General features: G+C 48.8%; 2 protein-coding genes across 4 annotated transcripts in view; one reads left to right on the top strand and one right to left on the bottom strand.

The window, feature by feature from the left end:
• UTP4 (UTP4 small subunit processome component) overlaps positions 1–2,451 on the bottom strand; it is a 36,967-nt gene extending 34,516 nt beyond the window's left edge. For both annotated transcript variants that reach the window (XM_068259600.1, XM_068259599.1), the window contains exon 1: positions 2,245–2,451. The gene's annotated coding sequence lies outside the window, so the exon portion shown is untranslated. The remainder of the gene's footprint in view (positions 1–2,244) is intronic.
• Positions 2,282–17,369, top strand: CHTF8 (chromosome transmission fidelity factor 8). 2 transcript variants are annotated; one of them, XM_068259601.1, is made up of 3 exons: positions 2,282–2,382; positions 8,470–8,587; positions 16,700–17,369. In XM_068259601.1, exons 1-3 carry the CDS (start codon positions 2,360–2,362, stop codon positions 16,946–16,948), a joined length of 390 nt encoding a protein of 129 aa, XP_068115702.1. In that variant the 5' UTR covers positions 2,282–2,359; the 3' UTR covers positions 16,949–17,369. The 2 variants fall into 2 exon arrangements, with proteins under 2 accessions (XP_068115702.1, XP_068115703.1); XM_068259602.1 differs by lacking the exon at positions 2,282–2,382 and adding an exon at positions 5,489–5,705.
• Positions 17,370–17,916: the final 547 nt, after the last annotated feature.

Here is a 17,916-nt window from a genome sequence, read left to right on the forward strand (position 1 = left end):
CATGCCTTATTCTCCGGGGACAGCGTATGAAGGATGGGGAGAAATAACATGGAGGATGACAACTAACTTGTTATAGTTCTCTACTGGAATAAGATGGTTGTTGTCTGGCTGCCAATATTGTACAGCGCAAACATCTTTTGCAGTATCTAATCCTGTATCTTACGGCCCCTTAGAGGAGCTCACAATCTAATTTGTACCACAGTAATGGTCTAATGTCCTAGCATGTTATTAGTATGTCATTTTACAACACTGACATCTTTTGCAGCACTTTACAGAGTACATAGTCATGTCCTGACTGTCCTTAGAGGAGCTCAGAATCTAATCCCTACCATAGTTACATGTCCATCAGTCTAAAGTCAACTTTGGGTAAAGTTAACTGACTTTATTATGGTTTGGGAAGCCAGAGTGCCAGGAAGAAACCACGCAAACTCCATGCATATAGTTCTGCATGGCGAGAGCCCCTCTCCCCCCAGCAGTAATGGCACACTCCTGGCACTGCCCCCCCCTCTCTCCAGCAGTAATGGCACACTTCTGGCACTGCCCCCCCCCCCCTCTCCAGCAGTAATGGCACACTTCTGGCACTGACCCCCTATCCCCAGCAGTAGTGGCACACTCCTGGCACTGACCCCCTCTCCCCAGCAGTAGTGGCACACTCCTGGCACTGCCCCCCTCTCCCCAGCAGTAATGGCACACTCCTGGCACTGACCCCCTTTCTCCTGCAGTAATGGCACACTCCTGGCACTGCCGCCTCTCCCCAGCAGTAATGGCACACTCCTGGCACTGACCTCCTCTCCCCAGCAGTAATGGCACACTCCAGGCACTGACCTCCTCTCCCCAGCAGTAATGGTACACTCCTGGCACTGCCCCCCTCTCCCCAGCAGTAATGGCACACTCCTGGCACTGCCCCCCTCTCCCCAGCAGTAATGGCACACTCCAGGCACTGACCTCCTCTCCCCAGCAGTAATGGTACACTCCTGGCACTGCCCCCCTCTCCCCAGCAGTAATGGCACACTCCTGGCACTGACCTCCTCTCCCCAGCAGTAATGGCACACTCCTGGCACTGACCCCTCTCCCCAGTAGTAATGGCACACTCCAGGCACTGACCCCCTCTCCCCAGCAGTAATGGCACACTCCTGGCACTGACCCCCCTCAGTAGTAATGGCACACTCCTGGCACTGCCCCCCTCTCCACAGCAGTAATGGCACACTCCTGGCACGGCCCCCCTCTCCCCAGCAGTAATGGCACACTCCTGGCACTGACCCCCCCTCAGTAGTAATGGCACTCTCCTGGCACTGACCCCTCTCCTCAGTAGTAATGGCACACTCCTGGCACTGACCCCTCTCCCCAGCAGTAATGGCACACTCCTGGCACTGACCCCCCTCAGTAGTAATGGCACACTCCTGGCACTGACCCCCTCTCCCCAGCAGTAATGGCACACTCCTGGCACTGACCTCCTCTCCCCAGCAGTAGTAATGGCACACTCCTGGCACTGCCCCCCTCTCCCCAGCAGTAATGGCACACTCCTGGCACTGACCTCCTCTCCCCAGCAGTAATGGCACACTCCTGGCACTGACCCCCGCTCCCCAGCAGTAATGGCACACTCCTGGCACTGACCTCCTCTCCCCAGTAGTAATGGCACACTCCTGGCACTGACCCCCCTCAGTAGTAATGGCACACTCCTGGCACTGGCCCCCCTCAGTAGTAATGGCACACTCCTGGCACTGACCTCCTCTCCCCAGCAGTAATGGCACACTCCTGGCACTGACCCCCCTCAGAAGTAATGGCACACTCCTGGCACTGCCCCCCTCTCCCCAGCAGTAATGGCACACTCCTGGCACTGACCTCCTCTCCCCAGCAGTAATGGCACTCTCCAGGCACTGACCCCCTCTCCCCAGCAGTAATGGCACACTCCTGGCACTGCCCCCCTCTCCCCAGCAGTAATGGCACACTCCTGGCACTGACCTCCTCTCCCCAGTAGTAATGGCACACTCCTGGCACTGACCCCCCTCAGTAGTAATGGCACACTCCTGGCACTGGCCCCCCTCAGTAGTAATGGCACACTCCTGGCACTGACCCCCCTCAGTAGTAATGGCATACTCCAGGCACTGACCCCCTCTCCCCAGCAGTAATGGCACACTCCTGGCACTGCCCCCCTCAGTAGTAATGGCACACTCCTGGCACTGACCACCTCTCTTCCTCGGTAGTGATAATAGAATATACTGTAATATAATGTAACATTCTCACCGGCTGTGCAGTGTCTCTCTCACGTGGAGCTCTCTGGCAGGGCCGGAAGCGGAATGACGTCAGGCGCAGGCCCCGCCCCCGGAGGCGGCAGATTCGGATCCCGGTGGTGACGGGGATGGTGCAGATCGTGGTGTGCGGGTGAGAGGAGCGAGCAGCGGACGGACCGGAGACAGCGGCTCTCCACAGGCGCTCTGTGCGGACCGGAAGTGAAGGAGTCTGTTCCTCTGGCAGCGCGGCTTCCACTTCCGGGCTGCCAGCCACAGGGGAGCACCTTATCTCTATGGGGAGCACCACCAGCCACAGGGGAGCACCTCATCTCTATGGGGAGCACCACCAGCCACAGGGGAGCACCTCATCTCTATGGGGGGCACCACCAGCCACAGGGGAGCACCTCATCTCTATGGGGAGCACCACCAGCCACAGGGGAGCACCTCATCTCTATGGGGGGCACCACCAGCCACAGGGGAGCACCTCATCTCTATGGGGAGCACCACCAGCCACAGGGGAGCACCTCATCTCTATGGGGGGCACCACCAGCCACAGGGGAGCACCTTATCTCCATGGGGGGCACCACCAGCCACAGGGGAGCACCTCATCTCTATGGGGGGCACCACCAGCCACAGGGGAAAACCTCATCTCTATGGCTGGCACCACCAGCCACAGGGGAGCACCTCATCTCTATGGGGAGCACCACCAGCCACAGGGGAGCACCTCATCTCTATGGGGGGCACCACCAGCCACAGGGGAGCACCTTATCTCTATGGGGAGCACCACCAGCCACAGGGGAGCACCTCATCTCTATGGGGGGCACCACCAGCCACAGGGGAGCACCTCATCTCTATGGGGGGCACCACCAGCCACAGGGGAAAACCTCATCTCTATGGGGGGCACCACCAGCCACAGGGGAGCACCTTATCTCTATGGGGAGCACCACCAGCCACAGGGGAGCACCTCATCTCTATGGGGGGGCACCACCAGCCACAGGGGAGCACCTCACCTCTATGGGGGGGCACCACCAGCCACAGGGGAGCACCTTATCTCTATGGGGAGCACCACCAGCCACAGGGGAGCACCTCATCTCTATGGGCGGCACCACCAGCCACAGGGGAGCACCTCATCTCTATGGGGGGCACCACCAGCCACAGGGGAGCACCTCACCTCTATGGGGGGGCACCACCAGCCACAGGGGAGCACCTCATCTCTATGGGGGGCACCACCAGCCACAGGGGAGCACCTTACCTCTATGGGGGGCACCACCAGCCACAGGGGAGCACCTTATCTCTATGGGGAGCACCACCAGCCACAGGGGAGCACCTCATCTCTATGGGGGGCACCACCAGCCACAGGGGAAAACCTCATCTCTATGGGGGGCACCACCAGCCACAGGGGAAAACCTCATCTCTATGGGGGGCACCACCAGCCACAGGGGAGCACCTTATCTCTATGGGGAGCACCACCAGCCACAGGGGAGCACCTCATCTCCTTCAGGGGACACCACCAGCCACAGGGGAGCACCTTATCTCCATCAGGGGGGTACCACCAGCCACAGGGGAAAACCTCATCTCTATGGGGGGCACCACCAGCCACAGGGGAGCACCTCATCTCTATGGGGAGCACCACCAGCCACAGGGGAGCACCTCATCTCTATGGGGGGCACCACCAGCCACAGGGGAGCACCTCATCTCTATGGGGGGCACCACCAGCCACAGGGGAGCACCTCACCTCTATGGGGGGCACCACCAGCCACAGGGGAGCACCTCATCTCTATGGGGAGCACCACCAGCCACAGGGGAGCACCTCATCTCCTTCAGGGGACACCACCAGCCACAGGGGAGCACCTCATCTCCTTCAGGGGACACCACCAGTCACAGGGGAGCACCTCATCTATATGGGGGGGGGGAGCACCACCAGTCACAGGGGAGCACCTCATCTCTATGGCGGGCACCACCAGCCACAGGGGAGCACCTCATCTCCTTCAGGGGACACCACCAGTCACAGGGGAGCACCTCATCTCTATGGGGGGGGGAGCACCACCAGCCACAGGGGAGCACCTCATCTCTATGGCGGGCACCACCAGCCACAGGGGAGCACCTTATCTCTATGGGGAGCACCTCATCTCTATGGAGGGCACCACCAGCCACAGGGGAAAACCTCATCTCTATGGGGGGGGGGGCACCACCAGCCACAGGGGAGCACCTCATCTCCATCAGGGGACACCATTGCCGGAGGGGATTGGCTCTAGCAGAGGGGTCTCTCACCTCCATCTGGGGCTGGCTTCAGGCATAAAGGGTTACCTAATCTTCATCAAGGTCCACCATTAGCCAGCAGGGGGTTACCTCATCTTCATCAGGGTCAGTGGACCCTGCCAGTGATCAGCCAGTATGGTTTTCCTCTGCTTCATCATGGGCTTCCCTCAAGCAGGGGGCTTTACCTGAACTCCATCAGGGCTACCTCAACTGCATCATCAGCCAGTAGGGATTTGGACAATACCTTGGTCAATGAGATGCAAATAGTTTCAAATTGATGTGTATTATTGCGAATCTATGCAACTTGAAAATTGACCAATTAAAATAACCCTTTTGTGGGTTTGTATTGGTCCATTTTCAAGCTGCATACAAGATTTGCATAATCCTTTATCAACTCAGAACTATTTGCATCTTCTTGACCATCCCTCTGTCAAGAGTCGCCAACATCATAATCATCTCTCGGAGGTTACCTCAGCTCCTTTAGAGGAAACCCTCATCGGTCATCAGGAGTTACCTCAGCTCCATAGGGTGGCCACCATTATCTGCCAGCGAGAGTTATTTCTGCTCCTTCAAGGGAAACTATCATCAGGGGTACTGCAGCATCATCAGTTAGGGGGTGCCATTGTTAGCCAGTAGGGGTTACCTCAGCCCCCACCACACCAAACACCACCATAAGCATCAGCAGAAACATTTTGGACTTGTGCTCATGGGCGTATGAATCGCCAGCAATACAGGTTCCCTCTGGGCATTAGGACACACTTCAGATGATAATGCGGCGCTACTGTTGGATATCTTATAGTGAAATTTAGCTAATGTGATTGGGTGGACGGCACCCTCTCAAACTGCTAGGTTACAGATAGATTGTAGTTAAAGTGAACCTCCAGACTAAAAATCTACTTAGCAGCACTGAAAAGGCTTGTTGTTTCTTTAACAGGTTCACAGCATCAGAACTTTGTTTTTCATACCCAAGCCTAATTTTTAGCTGCCTAGAAGCTAAGCTCCGCCCCATCAAAGAAAACTGACAGGGTATTTTTCCCCTGATGCTGTGCAACGCATGATGGGATGTCTGATGATGATGCTCTCATTGCCTAGCAACTGGGAGAGGTGATCAGGACAGTTGGAACTGTGTCTCATGCTCCCTGTCTCCTCCTTTCAACCAAAAAGATGGTTGTCTTCATGAAATCACAAACATTTGCCTGTTCTTTTAAAAACAGGGTGGGTAGGATATTATATTACCTATCTGTTTTAATTAACATAACTAATGTAACTTAATGACAGTATGCTTTTTAAGGCTGAAGTTTCTTTTGAAGTACACCCACTCTATTTGGCCAATCATAATGCTGTGTGCTGTAAGAGGGTACTATGATTGAAGAACTGTTTCCTATGAGGTTTCCTGCTGGGTCCCCTAAACTAGACTAGTGCCAATAATGCTTATCAAGCATCATCCTTTACCTTAAGGCTGCTTACACACAGGGATGTTACAGGCGCACGTAAGTGCAGCCTGTAACGCTCCCCCAACGCACAGCAATGTAACACAAGTGGGCTGTTCACACTGCCCACGTTGCGTTACATGTACGCTGCACGTTCTCAGGAAAGTGCAGCATGCTACGGCGTTACAGCGGCTTAAGCCGCGTTAGACTGTTTGCACATGCTCAGTAATGTTGGGGAGGAGCGGAGAGCGGCCAGGCACATGGCTAATTAATATTCACTGCACGTTGTGACGTGTGCAGTGTTTACTTCCTGATGCGGCCGCTCTGTGCGGCGATTGGCCGGCGGGACCACGTGATGCCGCATGCGTCCAAGAGTACGCATCACGGCAACACGGACGCCAGAGTGAGCTGCACAACGCGGCTCACTCTGACGTCCACATCGAAGAGCACCAGGCCTTGCGTTAGGTGTACGTTATGCGACCTTAACGTAGCACCTAACGCAACGTCTTGGTGTGCAAGTAGCCTAAAGGACAACGGTAGTAAGAATTTATTTCCTTTTAAACAATACCAGTTGCCTGGCAGCCCTGCTGATCTATTTGGCTGCAGTAGTGTCTGAAAGTCAATAAATAGTAGTCTGAAACAAACCTACTTGTTCACCTTATTAGCCCAGCTACTTTTGTAAGTGACGGAGGTGTGTATTGACCCCATGTTACTGGACATAAGACTTGCTGGAATCTCTAAATAAATAAATAAGAGGGTTGCTATGCTGTATTTTATTTTTATTTTTTTAAAGCTGAAATAGATATACTATTCATTTGAGTTGCAGTGATGCTTTTTTAACAGGGCACAGGAATATAAAGTGGCGGTGACTGCTGTTTGCTGGTAATCACTTCAGATAATGCCTAGGCCAAATCATCCAATATTAATAGCTGGCACATGGCTAATAAATGTAACATATAATCTTGTAGGTTGACAGGAGGTGTTAAAAGGAGTTTTTACAAGATTTTTCAAGCCTCAATGATTCTTTCCTAGTTATTTACGTCACATGGCGGCTCCTGCTCTCGCTTGATATAATCATATGGGGTCTCGTATTGTCACATTACATTGTACACAGGACTTTGGGATATTGCCTATAGTAGTATATAAAAAAACAAACTACGCGTTTTTTGTATGATCAGTAAAAGTACTAGCCTTTAAAGCGTTGCTTTCATAAATCCGCATAGTGGGGACTGAACCCTCTGTAACAGTAATTATAGATTGATGGTATACCATAAAAAATGGTAGGACATTAGACTATGACTATGGTAGGATTAGATTGTGAGCTCCTCTGAGGACAGTCAGTGACATAACTATGCACTCTGTAAAGTGCTGCAGGAGATATCAGTGCTATAATATATAAATACATAATAATAATAATATGATAGGACATTACACTATGACTGTGGTAGGATTAGATTGTGAGCTCCTCTGGGGACAGCCAGTGACATGACTATGTACTCTGTAAAGTGCTGCAGAAGATGTCAGTGCTATATAAATACATAATAATATGGTAGGACATTAGACTATGACTATGGTAGGATTAGATTGTGAGCTCCTCTGAGGACAGTCAGTGACATGACTATGTACTCTGTAAAGTGCTGCAGCAGATGTCAGTGCAATATAAATACATAATAATAATATTATGGTAGGACATTAGACTATGACTATGGTAGGATTAGAGTGTGAGCTGCTCTGAGGACAGTCAGTGACATGACTATGTACTCTGTAATGTGCTGCAGGAGATGTCAGTGCTATATAAATACATAATAATGATATGGTAGAACATTAGACTATGACTATGGCCCAGTGCACACCAAAACCGCTAGCAGATCCGCAATACGCTAGCGGTTTTGGGAGCTGATTTCAGAGCGATTCTAGGTATGTTTAGAGAGGTTTTCTAAACATACCTAGCGGTTTTGGGTGCGTTTTTGTGTAGCAGATTACACATATTGTTACAGTAAAAGCTGTTACTGAACAGCTTCTGTAACAAAAATGCCTGGTAAACCGCTCTGAAGTAGCGTTTTTCAGAGCGGTTTGCGTTTTTCCTATACTTTACATTGAGGACGAAACGCTTCCGAAAACCGCAAACGCGCAGCAGGAGGCGCGTTTGCGGCTTGGCAAAAACCGCAAACCGCCGGTGTGCACCATCCCATTGCAATACATTAGCCAAGCGATTTTATAGGCGGATGCGGCCGGCGGATTGCTCCAAAAACCGCTCGGTGTGCACTGGGCCTAAGGCAGGATTAGATTGTGAGCTCCTCTGAGGACAGTCAGTGACATGACTATATACTCTGTAATGTGCTGCAGAAGATGTTAGTGCTATATACAGTAAATACATAATAATATGGTAGAGACATTAGACTATGGCTATGGTAGGATTAGATTGTGAGCTCCTCTGAGGACAGTCAGTGACATGACTATGTACTCTGTAAAGTGCTGCAGGAGACGTCAGTGCTATATAAATACATAATAATATCCCAGAGCTGATAGATCTTGTCTTCTCCTTGCAGAGATGGCCGGGGGCAGCAAACGGAGTGGATGCTGATGGAGCTGCAGGGGGAGATAGAGGCTCGGAAACAAGATGGACTTGCTGGGAAGCTGATGGGAGATCTTCAATATACCAAAGAGGTGCTCTTGTGACATCACATGTCATTCGCATTAGTTTGAAATGGAGGCTTCATGTAGCTGCTACACTGCTCCTAACCCACCACCACTGATAAATCATGGCTTTGAGGGGGCATTAGACATTCACATCAGGGCTGTGGAGTCGGTACAAAAATCATCCGACTCCTCAGTTTATGAAACCACTGACTCCAACTCCTCAGTTTATGAAACCACTGACTCCGACTCCTCAGTTTATGAAACTACTGACTCCAACTCCAACTTCTCAGTTTATGAAACCACTGACTCCAACTCCGACTCCTCAGTTTATGAAACCACTGACTCCACCTCCGACTTCAGTTTATGAAACCTCCAACTCCAGGTGCCCAAAAGTTCTCTGACTCCATAATCTAATTTTTACAAAACTATGGATTTGGTTCAAAAATCATCCGACTCTGACGACAGAGAGGTCCGCACCAGTCCAGGATTCCAAACAATGACTTTTATTTAGGACGTATCCAGTATAAAATATGCACATGCATCAAGATGCTAACATGTTTCGAGCTATCTCAGCTCTTAATCATAGCTGGTTAAAGACATGACAGAACCTCCTATAAATAGGAGGATATCCTGTGCCGGCCACTTAAGACTCCACCCCCCAGAAGAAAGGGGGGGGGGGAAGTAAGTGGACGGTGGTCTTCATATAATGGACAGGTAATTATTTGTATAAGCACATTACAAAAACAAAGCACTATACACACAAATTTAAAAATGTATATAAAATACAAAGTGCTAAGAAATAAATAAAATTTAACAAAGAACAGCGTGAGTAAACACAGAATCATGTAGGTATGTATGAGGCCATACACAGACCCTGTCTATAGATGGAAAGATGTATAAATGTAAATGAAGGGAGGGGCATCTCACCAAACCATGGTTTGGCACACAGAGGGCCTCCAAAAAGGGGGGGGGGGGGGGAAGAGGGGAGAAAAAGGGCAAAGGGAGAAGAAAGGGGGAGGGGGGGAAAGGGAAAAGCCATTGGCAAACTAATGTGTGATAAACGCTAAGTCCCACCTAGCATTAAGGCCTTGGGGTACCCTAGTCCCCAGGCGGTGTATCCACATGGCCGCCTTCTTGAGAAGAATTTTGTATAAATCCCCCCCCCCCCTCTTTTTGGTGACATGACTCTCTACTCCCTGAAACCGGAAACCTGTCATGTCTCCCCCATGCACCTCCCTAAAATGTTTGGCCACATTTGAGATGTTCATAGTGGACCACACTGCCCCTAAATAATGTTCGGCTATTCTTTGCCTTAAGGGCCTGGTGGAACACCCAACATATTGGACAGAACAACATGTGCAGTCAATAAGATAGACTACATAACAGGTGCCACAGTTAATGAACTGTTTAAGATTGTAAGTATGGCCATTGGAAGCAGAGACAGCCGTTCTAGTCTTGTTATGTAGGTGGCAATACCTGCATGTCGCAATTCCACACTTAAAAGATCCCTTAACTGTCAACCAAGTGTCCATTGTGGCGGCAGATGTAAATAAACTGGGAGAGAGCATCTGTCCCAGAGTGGGAGCCCGTCGGCTAGAAAATCTCACACCATCCTTCAGGACAGGCGAGAGACCCACATCCCCCTCCAAAATAGGTAAATACCTGGAGATGATATTGGTCACACGCCTGTATTCTGCCGAGTAGGTGGTCACAAAGGTTGGCTTTTGTTGACCCTGAGCCGGGCCACCGTCATTTTGTAATAACTCAGTCTGTGACCTCTCCATGGCTCTAAGCCTGCCCCTCCTAATTAACCTCAACGGATAACCGCAAACTCTCAAGCGTCTCTCAACAATGTCCAGCTCACTCATCAGATTTTCTTCCTTCGAGCAATTCCGTCTGGCTCTAACAAATTCGCCAACAGGAATGCCACGGATTGTGTGTGCTGGGTGGCAACTGTCTGCCCTGAGGGTTGCGTTACCACTATACGGTTTCCTGTAGGTTGTGGTGTTAACAAGCCCAGTATCACATCCCCACTCAATGTAACATCTAAATAATTAATGGACACTGTATCAACCGTGTATGTGAACTGTAGGTTCAAATTATTTTGATTGAAATATTGTACCAAAGAGGCTGCACTGGAAACATCACCCCTCCAGATAATCAGAAGGTCATCGATGTACCTCCCGTACCACACCACATTCTCCAGTAGACGGCTGTCCCCCCCAAAGACCTCCCACCACCCCATGTATAAATTCGCAAGGGATGGTGAGAATTTGGCGCCCATGGAGGCGCCCCGTCTCTGGAGGAAGAAACTGCCGTCAAACATGAAGTAGTTGTGGGCCAGGAGGTACTCAACGGCCATAAGAATGAAAACACGGAGATCCTCCGAGTACCTGGAAAGGTGAAAGTCCAACGCCTTCAATGCCAGGCTGTGTGGAATGCAGGAGTACAGGGACTTAACTTCCACTGTAACCCAAATACAGTCAGTCCTCCATTCCACACTTCTCAAGCTGGCCAGTAGATGTTTAGTATCCTTCAAATAACCCGGAAGGCGTCTGACCAAGGGCTGGAGTAGCGAATCAACCCAAGAGCCTAGGCGCTCCCCCAGGGACCCAATACCGGCCACAATGGGCCTGCCCTCTGGGGGAGAGCCCGGCTTATGAATTTTGGGCAAATGATGGAAAATGGGGATAATGGGAGATTTAACTTCCAGGAAACTCCTCAATCTAGAGTCAATAACCCCCATAGTTTCCCCACACGAAAGAAGACTAGATAGTCTATTTTTAAATTCAGGGGTGGGATCCTTTTTTAGGCCCAAATATGTATCCACATCCCCTAGCTGTCTGAGGGCCTCAGCCCGGTAAGCGTTCCTATCCAAAACCACCACAGAGCCTCCTTTGTCTGCATTACGTATGATAATATCATTATTAGTTTGCAGTTTATTTAGTGCAGCACGCTCTTCAGGGGTGAGATTGGAAGTGACAGTATGGGATGACCCCCCAGACAGCTGTAAAAGATCCCTCTCCACCAATCCCTGGAAGGTATCCACATATGGGGACCTAGAGGCATGTGGATAAAAGTCCTGGTTTCTCACCTGGACCGACTCAACATCCTCTGAGGATACTAGACCACCGCTAGCTGATGAAAGAGTATCCAACATCCATCTGCAGCGGGTGTCTCTAAAGTCACCAATATTGGGTACATCGCACATATGTGTTGTGCGCCTTCCTTCCCCTACATCCCCAAAGTGTTTCCTTAAAAGTAGGGATCTAACAAATCGGTTGACATCAAGTATGGTCTCAAAGATGTTTAAATGATGAGTGGGAGAAAATGATAATCCCTTGGACAGTACCTTTATTTCAATTTCATTAAGGGTATACTTGGACAGATTAACTACAGTTTATTGAAGCCACCGACTCCAGGTACCCAAAATTGCTCGGACTCCACAGCCCTGGCTTACATGCCATTGTGGCTGCAGTCTCCACCAGAGTTAGCACTCTTTGGGCTTGTTGCATGAAAGGCCGGTAAATATTTCAAACGTGGGCAGCGTACGGCAATTTTACTGGTACTTGTGCCAGGGGTGAACCACCCGGTACACTATCAATGCCATGCTTGTTACTGGGGTAATGTGTGTGTTGCTACGGTAACGTGAGTTAAGCTGCACATTACCATAGCAATGTGTGCAGCACCCAGGGGGCGCTAATAGAGTCATGGGCAGTGCCTCCCTTGTAAAATTCTTTGGCCTTTTGTGCATCAGACACCATATGGATGTGATTTATATGTATCATTTAATAGGGAAACACTGCCTGCCTGCTTGTCTCACCCACTCCTCCTAATCTACACTACAGAAATGCCAGCTCTATGAAATGCTTGCGCTTCACTGCATAGATGGCGGCACATTCGGTATAACCCAAAGAGGCGGGTAAGACCAGTGAAACGCGTTGTATATTTGGTTTCAATAAAAGGGGCTGTTCTTAAAGGATCTCTGTCTCTAAAATCTTAAAATGCAAACTATATGTAAACCTATACAGATAAGAAGTGCATTTCAGAGTAAAATGAGCCATATATTACTTTTCTCCTATGTTGCTGTCACTTACAGTAAGTAGCAGAAATCTTACAGAAGCGACAGGTTTTGGACTATCCCATATCCTCATAGGGGATTCTCAGGGATTTCTTTATTTTCAAAAAGCACTTAGTGAATGGCAGTTGCTCCGTCCAACTGCCAAAAAAGTGTGCAGCGAGCCCGGAGGCTGGCCAGCGTCATTGTATAAATCTTTTTCAAGGAGTGTCTATATAAAGAATAAAGGCCATGCTGAGAGAGAATCCCCTATGGAGAGATGGAGTAGTCCAAAACCTGTCGCTTCTGTCAGATTTCTACTACTTACTGTAAGTGACAGCAGCATAGGAGAGAAGCAATTTATGGCTCATTTTACTCTGGAAGAAATGAACTTCTTATTTGTATATTTGTATGTGTTTATATATATATATTTTAAGATTTTCGAGATAGTGGTCCTGTAACCTAACCTATTACTTTTGGTCGGTAAGCAGCCTAAGCCGGTCCTCCTATTTGCTCACCTGGGGTACTTACCCCAGCCCCCCCCCCCCCCCCCCCCCCCCAGCATTTAATCATCTTAAAGCGGACCTGAACTCAGAACTTCCTCTCTGCTCTGAAAGTTAAGCAACAAGAGAAACATTTCTTTGTTACAGCTGATACAAATCCTGCAATAAATCTGCAGTGTGTCTACTTCCTGCTTTCATGGAAGCAGACATATTGTTAACATCCTGTGTTTACACATTAGCTGCTGTGCTGTGACAGAAGAAATTTCTGAGCTGAGAGATCAAATTAGGGTGGTGATTAGTCACAGATGAGGGGGGGGGGGGGGGGGTAGACAGGCTAAACTCTCTGAATACATACAGGGTGCGTTTCTATGTTTTTGTTGTTTCCTGTGCAAAATTTCAGGTCCACTTTAAAATGCACTTTGAAACTAGTGTCTTGTCTCTGCCGGGGTGCAGAAGTGCTCATTGCGACCAAATAAAAGGTTCCAGACTTCCACACTACTATTCTATTTAGCTTGGGGAAGTTCTGTCCTATAGAGAGAGGAGGGAGAGGACAAGTATTCTGTGCTGTGGGATGGGAAGAGGAAGTGCTAATAGGAAGCATCCCGCCAGGCCTGTGGAGTCGGAGTCAAGGAGGCGGGGCAATTTTGGGCACTCGGAGTTGGAGTCCTGGTTTCATAAACTGGAGTCGGGTGATTTTTGTACAAAATCCCCACCCCTGTTAAATATTAGACCAAGGAGTCTGAGTCGGGGCCATTTTGGTTACCCCGGAGTCTGAGTTGGAGTCGGAGTCGTGGTTTCATAAACTGAGGAGTTGGAGTCGGAAGATTTTTGTACCGACTCCACAGCCCTGCATCCTGCTGCAGCTCACACATCCCAGACTCTTTGGCAGGCACACACATATTGCTTTTCCTGGTGGGAATCTATAGCAGTGCATGCCTTAAAGGGGAACTGTAGTGAGAGGGATATGGAGGCTGCCATATTTATTTCCTCTTAAGCAATACCAGTTGCCTGGCAGCCCTGCTGATCCTCTGCCTCTAATACTATTAGCCATAGCCCCTGAACAAGCATGCAGCAGATCAGGTGTTTCAGACTTTAAAGTCAGATCTGACAAGACTAGCTGCATGCTTGTTTCTGGTGTTATTCAGATACTACTGCAGAGAAATAGACCAGCAGGGCTGCCAGGCAACTGGTATTGATTAAAAGGAAATAAATATGGCAGCCTCCGTATACCTCTTACTTCAGTTCCCCTTTAACAATTTAAATGTAATTTTTGTTTCTTACTGAATATGGATTGGATGGAAAATATCACTCATTCATGGGAGGAGGGGCAGTAGATCGACAGTACATAAAGTTGCACTCCATCGAACAATTCATTGATGTGGTTCATTAGATTTTCAAAAGATTCTAGCATAAAGCCTGGTACACACAGCCAATTCTGATTGGTCAATTTGTATTACCTCCATGTAGTATTGCTTGCCTACACAATCTCCTCATAGTATTTACAATCTGTTGTCCCTCATACTGCATGAAGGTGGTAAAATCGGTCAGTGATTGGCCAATCAAAATTGGATGTGTTAATGCGCCCTAAAGGTGGCCATACATTAGAACGATTATGGGCAGATTCGACCAAGAGACAAATTTTATCTTTAATCGAATCTGATTAGAGATAAATTTGTCTCTAGTCGAATCTGCCCATACACTACATGCCGATTCCCGTCTGATTTCAGCATGAAAATCATCATCGAATTGGATGGTCGATTGGTTGGTTGGTCGGCTAGTGTATGGCCCCCTTAAGTCTATGTGTAGTGTGTGGACGGATTCAATACTTTTCTGATCAGGTTCCGATCAGAGAGGGATCGGTCTGTTTGCTGCATTGCGTGATCTGATACATGTATTTATGCCAGGGAGAAAAGCACTTTACAAATGTTATATTGTATCTCCGCCCCTGCAGCCTTCTTTAGCTTGAGAGATCTGCTAAATTGTAATACTGAATAAAGCCACCAGGTGTCACCTAGATTCCACTTGTCACTGATGATGTCTGGACATATCCTAATAATATAGGCTCATAAATGTCTGTTCAGGTTCGTGTAATTGCCTTCTTAAAACAGAAGGAAATTCTCAATAATTTAGTTATAAATGAACATTTGTGGTTACCCACAATGCACCACTACTGCATATGCAAATTATCCCTTTTTGCCCTTGGTAAGCCAAGCAAGCATCCAGAACCGCTGGTGTATAGCAAGCCTATAGCTTTAAGTTTTACACAGCCATATCAAACCCACATGTAGACAGCCTGTTTCGGACTTTTGGTCCTCATCAGTACATGGCAGAGATTGATAAGGCTGTATGAGATAGGGCTTGGACGAGTACAACAGAGTAAAGCTATAGGCTTGCTATAAACCAGCGGTTCTGGATGCTTGCTTGGCTTAACAAGGGCAAAAAGGGATAATTTGCATATTTAGTAGTAGTGCATTGTGGGTAACCACAAATGTTCATTTATAACTGAATTATTGCGAATTTCCTTCTGTTTTAAGAAGGCAATTACACCAAGCTCTGCTTTTTTAGTAGGAGGGCTTTTTGGTCCCTTTTATCCCCCTACACATTACTAGTAGCTTGGGTCACCCTGAGCTGCTTGGTTACTCAAATGTCTGTTCAGGTTGGTATAATGGGAAGGTTAGATTTATACTTTATTGTCCCCAAAACAACTTTCTGGTGGCTCCGCCTTTCATGTGCAGCAACCACCTCTTGCATCTGCCGCAGACCACGCCCATGCCGTGTACAGCGCCTTCTTATTTGTAAAGCAACTGTGTATAGCAGCCCTCTCCCATTCCATGTGTAATATCCATGTTCATCCATGTTCACCAGCCCCCTTCTATTCCATGTGCAGCCCCCTCTTCCATGTGTATCATCCATGTACACCAGCCCCCTCCCATTCCATATTCAGCCCCCTCTTCCATGTGTATCATCCATGTACACCAGCCCCCTCCCATTCCATATGCAGCCCCGTCTTCCATGTGTAGCATTCATCTACAGCAGCCCCCTCTTCCATGTGTAGCATTCATGTACAGCAGCCCCCTCCCATTCCATATGCAGCCCCCTCTTCCATGTGTAGCATTCATGTACAGCAGCCCCTCCCATTCCATATGCAGCCCCGTCTTCCATGTGTAACATCCATGTACAGCAGCCCCTCCCATTCCATGTGCAGCCGCCTCTTCCATGTGTAGCATCTATGTACAGCAGCTCCTCTCATTCCATATGCAGCCCCGTCTTCCATGTGTAGCATCCATGTACAGCAGCCCCTCCCATTCCATATGCAGCCCCCTCTTCCATGTGTAGCATCTATGTACACCAGCCCCCCCTCCCATGTGCAGCTGCCTCTTCCATGTGTAACATCCATGTACACCAGCCCCCCCCCCCCCCCCCCCCTTCCCATTCTTTGTACAGCCATCTCTTCAATGTGTGTGTGTGTGACTAGCATATGTAGTTTGGTTGCTGGCGAGAGTCCAGTTGAGCTCACAGATTGACTGCCTGGAGTGATGATATGGTGTTTATTCCTAACTGGATGTGTTTTGTCTCCAGGGAGTCCCTCTCCTCATCATTGGGCATCACATCCTGTATGGGAAGATCTCACGCCTAGAGAAGCCATTCGCTGTTCTTATGAAGAGCAGCAGCGTCTCCCAGGAGGAGACTGGGCACACCCCCAAGGATCCTGGGCACACCCCCGAGGAGGCAGAGACAAAGTACACCGTGACTGCCCTTATTAAGAAAAAGATCATCTTCAAGACAAGGCCAAAGCCCATCATCACCAACGTCCCCAAGAAGGTGTGACAGGCCGAGACATTGGATCTTTGTTCCAGATTTTGTAATTGCACCTGCCAGGTCTGGATACCGATGACCTATCCATTGGATCTACTGAATGTTCAGAGGATCTGATCCCAGATTCCACATGACGGCACCTGCCAGACCTGCATGCTGATGATCTATCTGTTGGATCTACTGAATGTTCATAGGATCTGATATGGCACCTGCCAGGCCTCCACATTGGAAGCCTATCTGCTGGATCTACTGAATGTTCAGAAGATCGGATACTGGGTTTTCCATTATGGCACAAAGGCTTCATATACTTCCCTGTGGGGTTTTCATTGGTAACCTTTTCCTGTATATAAGAGGTTTGTTTTACAGTCTGTTATATCTGTGTAAAAAAATGTAAAATGTTGTTTCTATAAAGCGAATTATTACACGGACAAAACGACCCTTCAATCCTTGTGCCGAGCCCTTTCTGTATTCCAAGCAGGCAGATGCGGGGTGAGTGAGGCACCCAAAGTATGAGAAAACGGAGTTAAAGGACAACTGAAGAGAGAGGGATACAGGGGCTGCCATATTTGTTTACTTTTAAAGTGAACAAGAGACAAAACACCCTCATATCTTTACCATATATATCAGTGGGAACATTAGAGAAAACACCTACCCTGCTCTCTGTTTCATTCTTCACTGCTCAGCCTGCTTGTTATCAGCCTTGATAAAATCCCCGACTGAGCATTCAGTCTGGCTTTGCTACGGAAAGATTATAGCTGAGTCTGTGTTCTCTGATGTCTTTTCAAGCCCAAGCCTGCCCCCTTCTGGCTCTGCTATAATGACTTGGCTATAATGATCCCTGAGCAAAGCCAGACTGAATGCTTAGTCTGGGATTTTATCAGGGCTGATAACAAGCAGGCTGAGCAGTGAAGAATGAAACAGAGAGCAGGGTAGGTGTTTAATGTTCTAATGTTCCCACTGATATGTATGGTAAAGACATG

This window comes from Hyperolius riggenbachi, chromosome 11 (assembly GCF_040937935.1).
Source record: "Hyperolius riggenbachi isolate aHypRig1 chromosome 11, aHypRig1.pri, whole genome shotgun sequence".
NCBI lineage: Eukaryota > Metazoa > Chordata > Amphibia > Anura > Hyperoliidae > Hyperolius > Hyperolius riggenbachi.

What these genes read in the sequence shown, in the direction of transcription:
- CHTF8 (XM_068259601.1), top strand. Translation starts at nt 2,360, where the DNA reads ATGGTGCAGATCGTGGTGTGCGG. An exon ending in GTGCAGATCGTGGTGTGCGG is followed by an intron (nt 2,383 to 8,469) that starts GTGAGAGGAGCG and finishes TTCTCCTTGCAG; the next exon opens with AGATGGCCGGGGGCAGCAAA. An exon ending in ATCTTCAATATACCAAAGAG is followed by an intron (nt 8,588 to 16,699) that starts GTGCTCTTGTGA and finishes TTTTGTCTCCAG; the next exon opens with GGAGTCCCTCTCCTCATCAT.